Source organism: Chionomys nivalis, chromosome 18, assembly GCF_950005125.1.
Source record: "Chionomys nivalis chromosome 18, mChiNiv1.1, whole genome shotgun sequence".
In the NCBI taxonomy this organism is placed as follows: domain Eukaryota; kingdom Metazoa; phylum Chordata; class Mammalia; order Rodentia; family Cricetidae; genus Chionomys; species Chionomys nivalis.
In genome coordinates, this window is record NC_080103.1 from 18368980 (window position 1) to 18386533 (window position 17554).

Below are 17554 nucleotides of genomic sequence, written 5' to 3' on the forward strand. Positions count from 1 at the left end.
ACAAAGTGGGTTCTTTTCCTCATGAAGTTTTGGGTGAACTCTAGTTGAGGTGCTTGCCCTGACAGCACTTGGTTCTCAGAAGGCGCCTCATCTCAGGGTATCTCACCTGTGGTTGCCACGGCCAGTAGTAGGAGGTAATTATCTCGACAACACAGGGGAGAATCAGTTTCCTAAAGTCACCGGGAGTTCATTATTAGGAGCAGGGCGTTGAATGTGGTTTTGGGTTCAAAGTTTTGCCTTACACAGCAGCACCTAATAAAACATTTTAACAGAGCTCCTGGAAAGTGATTTGCTACTGTACCACTATTTCCCAACGCACTGCCCATGGCCCAGAAAACTGCCTTTGTGTGTTCAGCAATGGAGTAAATACTAATATACCAATATAGTGTTGATTTAGGTCTTAAACTTTTTTTTTTTCATTTACGAATTATTTGGTTGCTGCCTTGAATTACAATGTTCAGCAGTACTGAAGAGGCTTACCAGCTTTTAGTTTACCCCTTAACAGTTAAGGGGTAAAAACTGGAGACCACTGCCAATGGTGAAGTAATTTTTAAAAATTATTCCTATGGGTGTTACTTTTTAGTAGGTTTGCATTATGGAAAACTTTCATTTGAAACTGTTTTAATGGTTTATAAGAATGCCTATAGGTTGGCGGCTGCCTCTTATCAGTCTCAAGTGATAGCTGTTATCAGTTATTAGCCTTACCTCGCCTAAATGCTTTGTGCCCGTGGCAAGAAAGGACACAGACTGAAGTGAGAGTCTCAAGTGATTACTGTTATCTGTTATTAGCCTCACCGCACCTAAATGCTTTGTGCCCGTGGCAAGAAAGGACACAGACTGAAGTGAGTTGAAGACAGTGGCCCTCGGGAATAAGCCATTAATGGTGCACAAAAGGTACAGAAAAGAGGAGCGCTGCTTAGAAACTCCGATATTCACATCAGAGTGCAACTGCCCTTTCTCGTGACCTGCTTCAAACACTAAAAACAGCCTCTACAACCATTTTTTCCGATTTGGGGACTGTCCCAGGGCAGTTCGAGTCCTGTGCATTCATTCTCCCCTAGGCTTGTGTGGGCACCAGAAAGCCCGAGTCCCAGAGCGGCTGAGAGCCGAGGGAGGGACTCGCTGAGCCCGACGTCCGCGTTCTAGGCCGCGCCAAGGCACAAACATTTGCCCATCAGCAAGAACGGAGAAGCCGTGCGGAGGGCTCGGAGGGCTCGGGACCCCTCCCCACCCCCGTTTCTGACTTCGTCCACCCCGGGGACACAGATATGAAGTAGACACCACGCTGCACAGAAGCCTCTGGGATATCGAACCCGCCTCCCGGGGACCGATGGGTGCTGGGAGGGCCGTTTCTGAGGTGATTTTCCGTTAAGCGCCTAGGGTTACTGGCGGCGCGGCCGGCGGCCTCCACCTCACAGCCGCCTAAGCAGCGGGAAGGCGGCCGGGGGCGGAGCCGGAAGGCGGAAGCGGCTTGATCGCACCCGGAGCTCGTCGAGCCGCAGTCCCTGGCGGACGACGCGCGCCGCCGCTCCGGCCCGGGGCTGGCTGCTGGCTTTCAGCCCTTGCGGTGCCGAAGCGGCTGAAGAAAACACCCTTCCCGCTCCCTTCCCCTCATTTTCCGGTCTCTTCCTGGTTTCTCCTATGGCCTGTTCGACGGCCACCTAGGTCGGGCGTCTGTGGCTGCAGGCTGCGCGCCTCGGAGCGCTGGGCTGCCGGCTGCCTCGGGCGGGGCTGGCCGCCGCGGTCTCCATGGTGACGGCCCCGCCGGTGTCCGGGCCTCTGGGGGAAGATGCGGCCTGCCGGGCCCGCCGCCTCGCCCCCGGCCTCCCGGCCCGGCCGGGGTCACTGAGGAGCGGGGGCCCGGCCGGCAGCCTGCCGGGCAGCGGGCACCAGGTGAGCCGGTGCGGGAAGGCGGAGGGCGCGGGGAGCCGGCTCGGGTACTGGCTTGTCTCCGCGTCCACACTTTCACCGGAGGGTGCAGAGGCTTCTCGGTCGCCTCTGCGCCCATTCCCCCCACCCCCTCCTCTTCTTTTTCTTCCTGGCAGACAGGCAGAGAAAGAGCAGCTCATGGAGAGGCTGAGAGAAACGGCTTTTAAGCCATACCCCAAACGGGACAATAACCTTCAACAACTGGACTTACTGACACATTTCCTTCGTTTTCAGTGAAGTCGTACTCTCTGGCTGGAGACACAGATGGCCTCAAATGAGAGAGATGCCATATCGTGGTATCAGAAGAAGGTAACAGCAATAATTTTATTTGAAAACCATACTTCTGCAGAAAAACTCCCGTATAGAGTTACTTTCCTTAAGTTTGGTAATGTCACATATTCTTATATAATATCTCAACATACTGAAAAAAATTGATGTGCAAAGTCATTATAAACCTAGTTTCAGGTTCCAGGATATGAGCTGTAAGTCACCTTTCTGCAGGCTGCGTATACAAACTACCATGCAGTGCTTTGCTTTGCAAATTATCACACTTAAAATTATTTTTATAAAGACAAAAATGAAATTCTTATCTGCATGGCTCAGATTGCTACTGTCGTCTGATTGAGCTGTCCCTACCTCTTACTCCTCTCTGATATTCCTATTGATATCTTCCTTAAGGAGTGGGAATGTCTTCTAGATGAGCTTTAAGATATTTGGGGTGTTGCCTTTTACTTTGCAGATCCTGTCCTTTGTTTTGTTCTTTTGTTTTTGTTTTTTGGAAACAGCCCTTGGAAGTATGAATTTGCTATGTGGGAAACATATTTTTCAGACAAGCGTATTTAATAGAGTCATGACTCTGAGGTTTGACTTAGATACAAAGATTGCCTTTGCACCATTTAAACAGCCTGCTCCTTATTTCAGATTGGAGCATATGATCAGCAGATATGGGAAAAGTCAATCGAACAGACTCAGATTAAGGTAAATTGATTTCTTTGATTCTGGCTTTTTTTTTTAATTACTGCTGTAAAGAGAAGAGTGGATCATACTTTTTAAAGAATATGCACTCATCCACCAAGTATGCATGGATAATGATAAAGGGCAGTTGATATGTGGCCTCCACAGCAAATGTCCCAGGTAAATGGGAATATGGATTCTTATCTCTGGTCAGTTTTTACCATATTACAGTTTAGATCCAGTATCGCCAGACGTTTATTCAAGAGAAGCTAGAAAACATATTTTTAACAAAGAAATATCCACATTTTTTAAGAGGGTAGTAGTCCTCTTCCTCTCTTCCTCTTTTTCTCCATCTTCCTCCTCCTCCTAATCATCCTAACTGTGCAAACCAAATCAAATTTCTGTTTGGCCTAAACCTAGCGTCCAGCCCCAGTTTTCAATCAATGGTTTAGAGGTGAGCCTTCAAGAACTGCACACAGCTTTCAGTCTCTTCCCGCTAGAGCTGCTGTGGAACTCAGAATACCGGCTGGTTAATTTGTAATCGCGGAGGGGAGGGTTACATTCACCAGATGGGAGTGAGAAATGGCAGATTAGCCCTTGCGTGGTTGCTGGGCAGCCATTTGTAATTTGATTTTCTTGAAGAAAAGCCCAGAGAAAGGAATGTAAATCTTGATTTAGGGTCTCATTCCCTTGGAAAATGTTAACAAATGCCAGTACATTCTTGGTTTGGGACTCTTTTGAAAAGTTCTGTTGCAGACTTTTATCAGCATGTTAAAAACATGGGTAAGTACAACTGATAGTGTCCTACTTATCTAAGTTACACTGCTCCGACTAGACCTCTAATATCTTTGGTGGGCTATATTTACCCATTACTCAGGGTACCTTCCTAAATTTATAAGTTAATCACCTTAAAAACTTGTTTGAGCTACTTGGAACACAACTAACTTCAGAATTTCCTACAGCTCTTCCTTATATTAATGGAAGATGGGGTTCAGATGAATCCCCACATTCCATTTTGTAACTGTCTAAATCTTGTCTAGTTATTCTTCTGTGAGCTGCTAAGCCATCCCAATAGTGTAATAGAAATGGCTAGACTGGGAAGTTAGGTATTGTTTAGTGATCTCTTACCTTGTGATGCTTAACATGTCAATGTAGTTTTGCCTGGGTTTTGTTTTCTTGAACCTTAAAAGGATTTTACCTCCTGCTGCAGAATAAGAAATCTCCCCCTAGCCAATTTAGATTTTCATAACTTATTTCCATGCATCTTACCGTATACCTTTTAGGGCACCCTATCAGAGCTCCGTGTGTGGGCACACGTGCGCAGTGTCGTAACTAATGTGTAACACATATAGCAGGTGTGAAGAATATTGGGAAATTGCAGGGCAGGTTTCAAGCATAGGAATAGCTGGCCAGCTTTTAAAACAGACTCCATTTGCTTTGTGTCTTTTTGGTGGGTGGGATAGGATCTGGGGAGAGTTGGAGGAGAGGAAACAGGATGGTCAAAACATTGTAGGAGGGAAAAAAAAAAAACCTTAAATTTTTTTTAAATGTCCTGAAAAAGATAAGCGGTTCCTGCCTTTATGGGTTTCATGGATAGTGTGAAAAAAAAAAAAAAACAAAAAAAAACTAAGGCTTTTTTGTTTTGTTTTTCAAAAAAAGATGTTTAGTTAGATTAAACTAACAAAGCTAAACTAAAAATAAAGGAAAAGTTTAAAATGAAAACACAAAGTCAGTATTGGATCACAGCACTACTTTCCCATTCTAAACTCCGTTTATGGGGCTGGAGAGACGCTAATCAGTTAAGAGCACTGGCTGGCCTTCCAGAGGACCCTGTTCAATTTCCTGCACCACATGGCAGCTCACAACTGTCTGTAACTCCAGTCCAAGGGGCTCTGGTACCCGCTTTGGCCTGGGTGGGTATTGTATGTATGTGGTGTACATTCATACTTGCAGGCAAGATACTCATGCATAAAAATAAATTGTTAAAAATTTTCTTTTCAAGACATATTTTCTCTGTGTAACAATCCTGTCTGTACTGGAACCAGCTCTTGTAGACCAGGCTGGCCTCAAACTCACAGAGAACTGCCTACCTCTGCCTCCCGAGTGCTGGGATTAAAAGTGAGCCACCACCACCTGGCAAAATGTTAAAAATTTTTAAAGTGCATTTATAAAAGTATAGTTAAAAATTTTAAGTAGGTACTGGAGAGATGGCTCAGTGGTTAATAGCACCTGGCTGCACTTCCAGAGGACCTGGGTTCGGTTCCTAGCACCCACATGGTGGCTCACAACCATCTGTAACTCCAGTTCCAGGGGGATCTGACACCCTCTTTATACCTCCATGGTCATGGACGTATTCATGCAGTGCACATACATACATGCAGTCAAAACACCCATATACATAAAATAATCTAATCTGGAACCTTCTTTTGACACACATAAAATAGCCTAAACTTTAAAACAATTTTTAAAAAAGATTAATTAATCTTACCTGGATCAAAAGATTGATAAGGATTCTTTGGCGAAGTGTTACTGTTTAGGACATTTTGGTAAATGTTGAAAACAAGGGGGAAAGTTTTAACCGAAGTATATGACTTACGGAGCAAGCAGGCATCCCAGTGTGGCTGCAGTGAAAGCATATCAATGGAGTGGAAACCCATAAATGAGTTTTACTCAGAACTACTGTGTTGAGGAGAATAGAAAGACTGTGTGTGGTGTGAATGTGGGATGCGGTGTTGTTGTGTATCACAGGTAGTGCAGGCTGGTGTTTAATGCATGGCAGTCTTCCTGCCTTTGCCTCCCAAGTGCTAGGATTACCTTGACATCAAAACTAGTTAAAGGCATTGAAAAAACAAGTTGTGAACATAGGAGTGAAAATGCTTAACAAAATATTAACACCATGAATTTAGCAATATACAAAATGGCTTATCTACTGTGATTGAATACAGTTTGTGTAGAAATGTACTTTTTTAGACAAGGACTTACTGTAACCCTAGCTGGCCTTGAATTAAGTGATTTGACCAGCCTGGCTTTGCATTTGCATTAATCCTCCTGCCTTTGCCTCCTAGGTTCTATGATTAAAAGTGTACACCACTACACTCCCTTGCAACATTGATTTTTAATATTTGAAAATAAATTATTCTGATTAATGGAATAAAGGCCTAAACCATATAATCTTCTCAGTAGACTTAGTAAAAGCACTTGACAAAATTCTATGTATTTGTCAAATTTATAATGATGAAGAGTTGAAGGTAGGTCCCTTAAGTTATTAAAGGCTAGAAAAAAGCTTACAGCAAATGTCACCCTTAATGGTAAAAAACTGATTTCCCCATAGTCAAGGAACAAAAAAAAAACCCAAATAAGAATACCTGATATCCCTAATTTTATATAATCATGAATCTTAGCCTGTGCTATAAAGCACGTTAAGAATGGAAAGGCAGCAAGATAGGAAAGAAATGGAAATTGTCTTTATTCATGTTGACCTAATCACATAATTAGAAAATTCTAGGAGCCTACAAAAAACTACTAACAGGTAAGTTTGGCAAGGTCTTTGGATATAAGGTCAGTATGTAAAAGTCACTTGTGTTTCTATGTGTCAGCTATGATAATCTCCAAGTAAAATTAAGAAAGTATCCCAGCATTTGAGAGGCAAAGGCAGGAGGATTTCTATGAGTTCAAGGGCAGCCTGGGCTGAAGACAATAGGATCCTGTATCAGAAAAACCAAAGGAGGTGAGCTGGAGAGATGACTCAGCAGTTAAGTGTGCTTTTTGTGCACTCAGGAAGACCCAGAGTTAGGATTTATGCCACTCACACGGCCAGTCCAGTGAACAGCGTCTTTAACTCCAGCTCTGAGGGACCTCATGCTGTTTTCTGGCCTACAGGTTTGCAAACAAGGGTATACACTCATTCACATGTACAGAAATAAGTAAATCTTAAAGAATTCCAATGAGTATAATATAAAAGATAAAAAATTCTTAGGCATGGCTTTTGCATAGAAAGTCTAAGACTTGCATGCTAAAACTACACCATGTTTCTGAGATGTTAGACTGCAACATACCTCATTCATGATCTAGAAGATTCAGTATTGTTTAAATGTCATCTATCTCCCAGTATATTTAATAATGTCTTCAGGATTCCAGCCAGGTTTTTTTTTGTGTGTGTGTGTGTGGGGGGTGGTTAGGAACTAATAAGCTAGCTCTGAAATTGGTATGATTGCAAAGTATGGAATATTAAAAATAAATTTTAAAAAGTTATTGTTGGAAGACTTATATAATTTGATCGTAAAATTCAGTACATAACTGTAGTAAACAAAATAATTAGATAGTATTGTATTTGTATGATTTACAAATTGATGGAATAGAAAAAAATCTAGAAATCCTTACCTCTTTGTTTAACTAAAATGTTTTCTTAGATTTCTTTTTTACTTTATGTGCATGGGTATTTTGCCCACATGTATGTATGTGTACTCCATGTGTGCTTGGTGCCCATGGAGGTCAGAAGACATTGCGTTCCTTGGAACTGGAGTCACAGATGGTTGTAGGCCGTGTGGGGCTGGGAACCGGGTCCCCTACAAGAGCTGTGAGTGCTCCTAACCACCGAGCCGTCCTCCAGCCCCTCCTTACCACAGTTTAGAAGGATTTCATCTTTTGAGAGTCTTATTATGTAAACCAGGCAGGTATGGGGCTCTCTAAGTACTAGTTTCAGCTGCCTTCAAATTCAAAATCCTCCTGTTTCAGTCTCGTCAGTGATGGGACAGACATAAGTTAACTATGCTTTGCTATAAGTTTGATTTTTAACAAAGATGCCCATCCTAGTTTTTTTTTTTTTTTTAAACAAAAACAACAAAAAAATACTGACCAAAAACAACATGAGGAGAAAAAAGTTTATTTGGCTTATACTTCCAGATCATTGCTGAGGAAAGTCAGGCGGAAGCAGGAGCTGCGAGGAACAGTTTTCTGGTTATTGGCTTGCTCACAGGCCCATGCACACCTAACTTTCTTAAAAAGCTCCAGGTCCACGTGCCTCAGCATGGTGCAACCTGCAGTAGGCTGGACCCTCCCACATTTGTGTCATCAAGTAAAACAGGGCCGTAGATGCCTGACTGATCTTTCCATTGAGACTTCCTCAGATGACTCTAGGCTGTGTCAAGGGGATAGCTGAAGCTGACTAAGAGACGGTATGAAAATCCAATTGAAATGATGGCCTTTTCAGTAAGAGGTGCTGAAACAGTGGGTATAAACTGTAAATATGAGCTCTAATTCTTTTTTTCATATAACAAAATTTGATTATAGATTTAATTATAAGAAATTGAACTAGAAGCTCAACTTGTGTGCCCAGGAAACCCTGACATTCCCTTTCCCCTGGCTAGCGCCTTGCAGGTGGTATTATGCCTGGAGTTCCTGTAAAAGACATTAACCAGCAGGAGTTCGTCAGAACTCTAATATCATAATTGAGAGACTATATTAAGTATGTTTGCTATTATTTTAGTGATAAAGATCAATTTATTCTTTGAAAATAAGACTAACCAAGAATATTTCCTGTTACTGCTACTTAACATGCTGTTTGCGAAGATGAACAAAGCATTCTAATGAATATTTTCTTTTGAAAATTTTTTTCTAGCTGATATTAAAAAGAACAAAAACTACTACTTGAAAGTGACATAACTTCATCTCTAGAAAAGAAAGGCTAGCGAAGTTCAGAGGCTAATTTGGCTGTGCTTGTTGTGCTTTATTCTTAGTGCTGAAGGGGGTGATGAACCTCTCATTAAAGACGAGCTGAGTCTTGTCCTGAAATGTCTACAGTTATAGCAGTAAGAAAAGGGGCTCAACTCGGAGAACAGCACAGGAGGCTACAATAGATGAGAGCTGTCAGTGCAGTTTCAAAGTTGGGAAGTAGATGGGAAGTGAAGAACACATAATCATGTGATTACCTGAGCAGAGAAAGTCAGTAAGAAACCAGAAAAAGCTCTGTGTTCAGTTTCTGAAAGACATGAACTAGGTTCATGAGGTCAGTGTGGAGTACTGAAGACAGGACTTGGGAAGCATATACGTGGTGGTAATAACAAACCTACCCACCTTATTCTATATAATTACTGTATTCTTCTCATAGCAGACAGATTGAAGCTTGCTCTCGTAGGCTGAAACAGTTCTGTGCTCTCTACCAGAAACAAATGTGGGTTGTGTGATGCCTAATACTAGGATCAAATGAACGTGGCAGCAGGCTGTTACTGCTAAAGAGGAAGGTGCAGTTTCTGCAGAAACTAACTGAAGAGCAAAGATGTCAAGATATGGAATAGTGAAATGGTTGCTGGCCCTTCTGCAGTGCGGTCTACTGTTCAGAAAGCCATATTCAGTGTTCTGACTTGAATTTAGCATGTTAGTGTAAATCTATGCCTCTGTGTATAAATAATAATGGTAAAGTTCATAAAATATTTGAAACTTGGAAACAAAGGGAGAGAAAAGGAGCACAGAAGGAGTAAAAGCATTCTTTTAAGAATTAAGATGTTTTGATGGTACATGACTATTAGCAGTACTTGGGAGGGAAGCTGAGGCAGAAGGATTGCAAGTTTGAAGCCAGTTTAGTCTACAAACCAAGACCTTGACCCAAACTAACTAAACAAATCAAAAAAATAGTAATGAATATATTTAAGTAATATTATAAAAAACAAGACTGGATTAAGTTTGTTCAAGAGATGTGTCATATGACATGCTGATTATAGTTCATATATTCTTGAGAAATTCTAAGAGTGGGTATAAGTGTTTGTCTCACAAAATGGTAACCGTATGACCTAATAATGAATCGTTAATTCATTCCACAATGAATATAATATCTCTGGACAGACCTATCATAAACCAAAAATACCATCAGAGGTTAATACACCTAACCTGGGTGCCAAGCTTAGCAATGCTGTCCACAGTAGGGTGTGGGCTGTTTACTCTGGTAATGTTATGGTGACTGGAAGCTGTTACTACCCCCGTCACAAGATAGTATTGTTCTGCATGTTGTTAGCCTGTGAAGAGATGAAAATGCACATTTGAAGTATGGCTTCTGTGGAGGACTTATTGTTTCCTGCTGTTATAAAGATTACACTACTGAAAGTGAACAGTCTTAAGTTAGGGCCCATCTGCACATATATATCTGTCAAAACAAGTTTACCTATCACCCTTACGGAGAAAACTCACCTATCATATCCACCATTCCACTGTAAAAGTAGAACACTTGTTAAAACAACTTATAAACTTATAAACCAACTTTAAACAGTCTTTAAAAAATAACCAAAAGGTAAAAAAGGTGTTATAGAGGAAAATGTGGGGTAGGGTTGTATGTTACTTAGTGATAGAGCACCTGCTCACACACATAAAAGAACAAGAAAAAAAATTCTCAGAATAAATTTAGTCGAAAAATTAGAAGAAAAAGTTGCTACCAGATCTCTCAGCAATATGAGCAAAGATGAGAAAAAAACTCAAGAAGTGGGGTCAGTAAGGTGACTCAGCAGATAAAGGCTCCTGTCACCTAGCCCGAAGTTCTGAGTTTGAGTCCCAGGTATTAGTTTTCTTGAGAAATTTTTCACTGACTTTCGCCCCACTTCTTAAATGTGAGTTAGGTGTATGCTACACGCCCTTACAGTGCTGTACTTGCTGTCATTGCTTTAGGTTGTTGACAACAGGCCCTCTGTTGTTATTTTCTTATCTCTTTAACATAATTTCTGATAAAGCAACAAAAAGGAATGATTTATTTTGCTCATGATTCTTTGGCTCCACTTTCTGGACTCCTTGTAAGGTCCAACATCATGGAAACAGGAGTATGAGGAGGAGAGGGCACGCCTTGTGGACAGGAAGCAGAGAGAGTCAGGAAGAAACTTGGGATCAGGTATACCCTTCAGTGGCACATCACTAGAGACTTGCTACAATGAGGCGCCACCTAGTTCCCACAGCCTCCCTAAGTATTGTCAGTAGCAGGCAAGCATGGGGAGCATCTCAGATTACAGCTGCAGTGTGCACAGCGTGTCCTAGGAAGTCAAAGGTTACTTCCCCTGTTGTGCCTGACTTTATAGTAGATTTATTCTTTTAGTGGCAATAAAGTGAAAATTCAGCACAGTGGGAAATAGGAATTACAGGCTTCACTTACTGTTTCTATTCACAGTTACACAGAGCCCACTGATGTTGCAGCACTTACGTCCAGTGTTTTGTCTCTTCCTTAAGGAGACATGTTAGGGGTTTTGTCACAATTGCAGTAACCTGCCCAGGGTTTTTGTAAGGTGTTTCCAAACTTGTGATACGGTATCACAGTTTTTTTTAGGAGCTTTCTATGTTAGGGACTCTGCAGAAGTCTAGGCTGCCAAATAGGCAGCAGGTGCAGGAGTGTCCTCCTTCCCTCCTGCTAGGATAGAGACTGTGTGTAGCTAACGAGGAAATCACTTACAGCTCCCAGGGTTTACTCATTAAAGCTTTCAAGGTTAAGCCACATTGTTTGATTTTTCAACAAAAACTCCTTTTGTTGTGGGATGCATTTGGTTCCATGTAGCAGGATAAAGGATGCATAATGATAAAGACCGAGAGTGACTTGGTTTCCATCTCTGGGACTTGGTTTCTGTAGCTATAAAGTGAGGACAATGAGGTTTTCAGAGTCACGGAAGAGCTAGTTTAAGTGTTCGTAAGGTGCCTGACATATGTTCCTCTTACATTGTATGTAGATCTGTTCAACATGCATTAAAGTATGTGGTAACTGGAAACTTATTTTGTTTTGAGGCAAGTCTCAAACTCATGGTTATCCTCCTGTGTTAGCCTCCTAAGTGCTGGGATTTCAAGTGTGAGCCGCTGTGCCCCATGTGTTGTTTATTTCCCTTAAGAGCAGTGGTCATGAATTTATTAATGACTTCTTTCTCCTTAGGAAAGAAAAATGATAGATAGGGAAGTTCAGGGGCTTATTCCTGATAGACCGCCCTTATACATTGCCTTACTATACATTCTTTGAAGACAGACCTGCACTGATTCACTTTTTACTTTATATTTATCCAGGTAAAATGTCTGATGGAAGATGCATGTTAAATATTTATTGCCTAAGCAACTAAATATGTTTCTGTCAGTGAGGGTTACAGAATTCACTTCTTAACGCTAGTCCTGTTTTCTAACAATAGATAAAGAATGTAGAAAACAAAGACTTGAAGCTCCTATATGTGGAATGACTACAAGGTCTATTTCTATTAGAGTATAAGATAGTAATATTTTTATTTTAAATTGTAATTTCTGATTTTGAATAGTGTTTTATGACAAGCATATATATCCACATATGTATATATACACACATATTTGTACTACATGCATATATATATATTTCTTTGGAATTTTTTTCTCTTAAACTACTGTATAGTTTTATTGTAATTTAGGGTCTTAGGGAATTTTTCTGTATGTGGTATCTACAGCTTGTAGTTGAAGTGTAGGGTTCACTTAAAATTGTTGGACTCCATCAATTTAGTTAAAAAGAGCCAAAGATAACTGCCTCTATCTCTTGAGTAAAAAGCAAATTACTGTAACCTCAAGATTTTGAATTAACTTTGTGTGTGTGTGTGTGTGTGTGTGTGTGGTGCATGCATGTGACTGTGTGGGTATGTTGTGTTCATGTGTGCATCAGGAGGCCCCAGCAGGAATTTAGATGTCTTGCTCTCTTTCCCTGACTTATCAGCTTGAGTGAAGGTCTCTCGTTGTACTGGAACCTTGTTATATAGGCCAGGTAGGCTGGCTGCTGGGCTCTCAAGAACTCTGTTTCTCTCCAAATGCTGGGGTTAAAAGCACCCACAGCCATGCCTAGCTTTTTTGTGGAACTGAGACTCAAACTCAGGTCCTTATGCCTTAGTGTTAATATTTTACACTAACTTTGATAGTTAAATATCTGATTTTAAAACTTGATTAAGAAGTAGCTCCTGCAAGTTTTAGTTGAGCATGAAATTAAAATTCATCTCTTTCTCTTTTAAAGTTTTATTTTGTGTATGAGTATTATGCCTGCATATATATCTATAAGACACATACATGCAGTGACTGTCCTTGGAAGTCCAGGAGAGTGCTGGATTCTCTGGTAGTATAGTTGTGGATGGTTGTTAGCTGCCCTGTGGATGGTGGGAATTAAAGCCTGGTTACCTGGAAGACTGTATGTGTGAAGGTCAAAGGACAACCTCAAGTATCAGTCCTTGATTTTCACTTTGAGACAGGGTCTCTTGTTAGTCATGTGTATGTATGCCAGGGGATTCTCCTGTCTCTGTCTCCTACCTCACCATAGGAGTGATGGGTTTATATAGGTGTGTTCTGCATCTGGCTTTCCATAGGTTCTAGAGATCTGAATCAGATCCTCACACTCAAGCGGCAAACACCTTCTCCATTGAGCCATCATTCTACCTAGAATTTATCTCTCTCTTTTTTTAAACAGACTTAATTCACTTTTATTTTTCTTGTATAAAAACCCTTATGTGGTGGCCACAGCTGGAGCCTGGGTCCTCTGAACAGAGACTTTGGTGTGGGTTTTCACAAGATGGTCAGTGAATTCCTGATGAGGAGACTTGGTGAACACAGTCTCTTTCCAGAGGTCAGGGGTCAGGTAGCTGTAGGTCTTAGAGATGGCATCAAAGGTGGCCTTGGCAAAGTTGCCCAGCGTGGCAGTGCAGCCCCTGGCTGATGTGTAGCAGTCATCAGTACCAGCCATCATCAGTAGCTTCTTGGGCACAGGAGCGGAGACTATGCCAGTGCCTCTGGGGGCAGGGATGAGATGCACCAGCACAGACCCACCGCGGCCTGTCACTTTGCAAGGAACAGTGTGGGGCTTGCCGATCTTGTTCCCCCAATAACCTCTCCGCACAGGGACAATGGAAAGCTTGGCCAAGATGATGGCCCCTCGGATGGCAGTGGCTACCTCCTTGGAGCACTTGACACTGAGACCTACGTGACCATTGTAGTCCCCAATAGTGACGAAAGCCTTGAACCTGGTCTGCTGGCCTGCCCTAGTCTGCTTCTGCATGGGCATGATCTTCAGAACCTCATCCTTTAGGGAAGCTCCCAGGAAAAAGTCAATAATCTCAGATTCCTTAATGGGCAGGAAGAACAGGTAGATCTCCTCTAGGGACTTGATTTTCTTTTCTTTTTTTTTTTTTTTAAATATTTATTTATTTATTTATCTATTTATTTATTTATTTATTATGTTTACGATATTCCGTCTGTGTGTATGCCTGCAGGCCAGAAGAGGGCACCAGACCCCATTACAGATGGTTGTGAGCCACCATGTGGTTGCTGGGAATTGAACTCAGGACCTTTGGAAGAGCAGGCAATGCTCTTAACCTCTGAGCCATCTCTCCAGCCCGGGACTTGATTTTCATGTCCTTAACCAGGCAGCCCAGCTTGGTGATGGGAATCCACTCCTTGTCTTCAGGTTTACCTCCGCGAGCCCCGTGGCCTCGGCCTTGGCCATGGCCTCCTAATCCTGGGCCCCCGGGTCCTCCGGTCCCTCCTGCTGTATCAGCGTCATCCGCCATTTGGTGTTTCCAGTAGAAGAAGCTAGAATTTATCTCTTAAAAAGATTAATAGCAAGTTCGACAAACCAGAAGATTGAAAGAAAATCAAAAGATAATTTCATAAATATATACTTACTATATGGCAAGGTTATTGTGACTTCTAGATTCTCAATTTTTCTTCTAAAAACATAACCAAATAGGAAAAGGCCATCCATCTTTTAGAGGCAACAGTGATCAATTTTAGAACTATCTGAATGTTAAGGATGCAACAAAGACTCTAGAATTCTCATATTGATCTTAGATAAGTGGATTAACATACAGAAATTTGCAGATTAAGCTACTTTAATATGAAATGATAGAAGACCAAGGCCCAGAAAGTTTTTTCTTTCATTCTCTGAAAAAATGTTTTTTGTTAAATTACATAATGTAGATACATAAAGGGATTTTTCTCAAGTGGATACATCACAATATTAAGAAATAGGACTGAAGAAGAACCTTTTAGCAGATGATAAATTCCAGCAGTATTTGGATCTCAGAGGAGAATGCCGAGTGGACAGCCAGCTTGCCCAACACCTTCCCGAGAATCTGGTGCCTTGCGTGCACTTGATTTTGTCTGAGACAAATATGAGCTCTGGGCCTGAAAATAGGAATTGGGTAAAGTTTGTATGCAGAAAAATTAGACCTCCATCCCCCAACACCTTAATACACAGTGATGCCCTCAGATAGGAAGCTCGGGATGCTTCCTTGGATAAAGTGCATTGGAGAGTCTTCAGGGGAGGTGAAGTTAACTAAAAACCAAGACAATAAAGCCCTTTAGCTTAATTTGTAAACTCCCACCGAGAATCTTCCACTCTATTACTCCCAAACAAGGAAAATTTTGGAGGATTCTTTGAGACTCCAGGAAAACCACCTCTGGTATTGGCACATGAGATTTTGTAAAGGAGATGCTCAGCCTTAACTATTCTACCATGGAGCCCTGGGTCTGTAAGCTGTACTTTGGTCAATTAAAAACCAATGATAATGTGCACACATAGAAGGTAATTACAGCACACAGCTTGAGTTTCCCAAGGAATGGAACTCTATGAAGAGTGCTCAGATTAGGAGATGGGACAGTGGCAGCCCCTCAGATGCTCCCATAGGCTTGGCAGTCACCTCAACAAAAGAAAGAAAACAGTTTATCTTTTACTCTTAAAAAGAACTTTTTTTAAAATTCATTTCTGTTTTTGTTTTGTTTTATCATAGGGCTTCAAAAACAAACCAAAAAAAATGGGCCACATAAAGCCAGACTTGATTGATGTTGACTTAATCAGAGGTGAGTTGGAAAATTGATTTTTCTATGCATACTACGTATTTTCATTCTTTTTCTTTCCTCTCCCAACTTGACAAAATAGAATTACCTGAGAAGAAACCTCAATTGAGGAATTACCCCTCTATCAGATTGGCTTGTGGACATGTCTTTGGGTATTTTTTGATTAATCATTGATGTGGGAGTGCCAGCTCACTTGAGAGATGCCACCCCTGGGCAGGTGGTCCTGGGTATATAAGAAGGCAGGCTGAGCGAGCCAAGGGAGCAGGCCAGTAAGCAGCACACCTCTATGGTCTGAGCTTTAGTTCCTACCTCCAGGTTCCTTCCCCGAGTTCCTGCTTTAGCTTTCCTCGGTGATAAGGTGAAGTAAGCCCTTCCATCCCCAAGTTGCCATTGGTTAGTGCTCATCACAGCAGCAGAAACCAGACTAGTACTCTTCCCCACCCCACTCTTTCCTCTCTTCCTCCCTCCCTCAGCTCTCCCCTTTCCCCCACTTTTTGTCCTTGCTCTGTCTTTAAGCTTCAAGCTCAACTTTCAAGTACTGGAATTGCAGGAAGTCCACCTCACCTAGTGTGTTACTATGTTATTTCATTCTGGTACTATAGAATAGTTTTAGGTATCTTCCATATATTGTGGCATAATTTTCAAAAGTAACATTTCTCCATTATCATTCAAGTTTTTGCACTTTGTTCCTTTGCTTAAATATTTTGTGGTTATGTAAATAACATAGTTTTAGTAATGGTGAAAGGGAGATGACTTGGAGATTTGTTGTTGTGTCATTTAGGAGAATGTATTGTTTGCCATTCAGGTGAGCCTGACTTGTTTTGAGCACCTGTCCTTGCGCCTGAGGTGAGAGCATCTCAGAAGTCTTGCCAGCATGTCATGTGCTGGTTTTTACCCCACACCCCATTTCTAATGTAAGGTGACAAGTGGGCATTAGTATGGTGCATATATGATTTCTTACGCATTTTAATAATGGTTATCTTTTGTTTATTGACTGCTTAAAGGCTCAACATTTGCCAAAGCCAAGCCTGAGATTCCATGGACATCCCTCACTCGGAAGGGGCTTGTTCGAGTGGTGTTTTTTCCGTTGTTCAGCAGTTGGTGGATTCAGGTTACCTCTCTCAGAATCTTTGTTTGGTTGCTGCTGCTTTACCTCATGCAAGGTAACTCAAGAATGGAGTAAATTATGATTGCTTTTCTGTACTCAGCAGAGGCGTGCTGTACTCTCGCCCTTTCGTTAGGGTTTTTAAAGCAGGCCTTTCAGCCTTTTCCACTTGTGATTCTTTTCCCTAAGAAATTTTTATGCCTAATGTCTTAGTTAGGGTTACTGTTTATTTCTGTGATGAAAGACCATGACCAAAACCAAGTTGGGGAAGAAAGACTTTATTTCAGCTTACATGTCCACACCGTTCCATCACTGAACGAAATCAGGGCAGGAATTCATAGCAGGAACCTGGAGGTAGGAGCTGGTGCAGAGGCTGAGGAGTGCTGCTTACTGGCTTGCTCTCCATGACTTGTTCAGCCTACTTTCTTATAGAACCCAGGACCAACAGCCCAGGGACACCACCACCCACAATGGACTGGGCCCTCCTCCATCAATATCTAAGCAAATGCCCTACAGCAGTATCTCATGGGGGCATTTTCCTAATCAAGGTTTCTTCCTTTCAGATGATGCTATCTTGCCTCAAGTTGATGTAAATCTAGTCACCACACTGGATATATAGGTATATAAAATAAGTATATAAACCAAACATTTACTGCTAATAAATCAGAAAGAAGGAATGGAGAGTTGGCTCAGTGGTTAAGAGCACTAGTTCAGTTCCTAGCACCCAACTGTTCATACCTCTGTGGGCAGCAAGCATAATGTGGC

The 17554-nt window shown here is 41.8% G+C and overlaps 2 protein-coding genes across 7 annotated transcripts in view; one reads left to right on the forward strand and one right to left on the reverse strand.

Annotated features, from left to right (window-relative positions):
• Positions 1-1503: 1503 nt before the first annotated feature.
• Phtf1 (putative homeodomain transcription factor 1) overlaps positions 1504-17554 on the forward strand; it is a 63966-nt gene continuing 47915 nt past the window's right edge. For 3 of the 6 annotated variants that reach the window (XM_057793101.1, XM_057793102.1, XM_057793103.1), the window contains exons 1-5: positions 1504-1893; positions 2164-2238; positions 2851-2907; positions 15618-15687; positions 16689-16847. In XM_057793101.1, the coding sequence (XP_057649084.1) occupies positions 2194-2238; positions 2851-2907; positions 15618-15687; positions 16689-16847 (331 nt within the window). In that variant the 5' untranslated portion in view covers positions 1504-1893; positions 2164-2193. The remainder of the gene's footprint in view (positions 1894-2163; positions 2239-2850; positions 2908-15617; positions 15688-16688; positions 16848-17554) is intronic. The other 3 variants (XM_057793105.1, XM_057793104.1, XM_057793106.1) reach the window with 3 other exon arrangements.
• LOC130889407 (40S ribosomal protein S2-like) lies at positions 13337-14396 on the reverse strand. Its single transcript, XM_057793107.1, has 2 exons — positions 14223-14396; positions 13337-13990 (listed from the first exon to the last, which is right to left on the reverse strand). Exons 1-2 carry the CDS (start codon positions 14394-14396, stop codon positions 13337-13339), a joined length of 828 nt encoding a protein of 275 aa, XP_057649090.1.

Excerpts from the sequence above, each read along its gene's own strand:
- LOC130889407 (XM_057793107.1), bottom strand. The coding sequence starts at position 14,396 with ATGGCGGATGACGCTGATACAGCAGGAGGGACCGGAGGACCCGGGGGC. Across the intron at positions 13,991-14,222 it reads ACATGAAAATCAAGTCCCGG|TCCCTAGAGGAGATCTACCT; the intron begins GCTGGAGAGATG and ends AAGAAAATCAAG.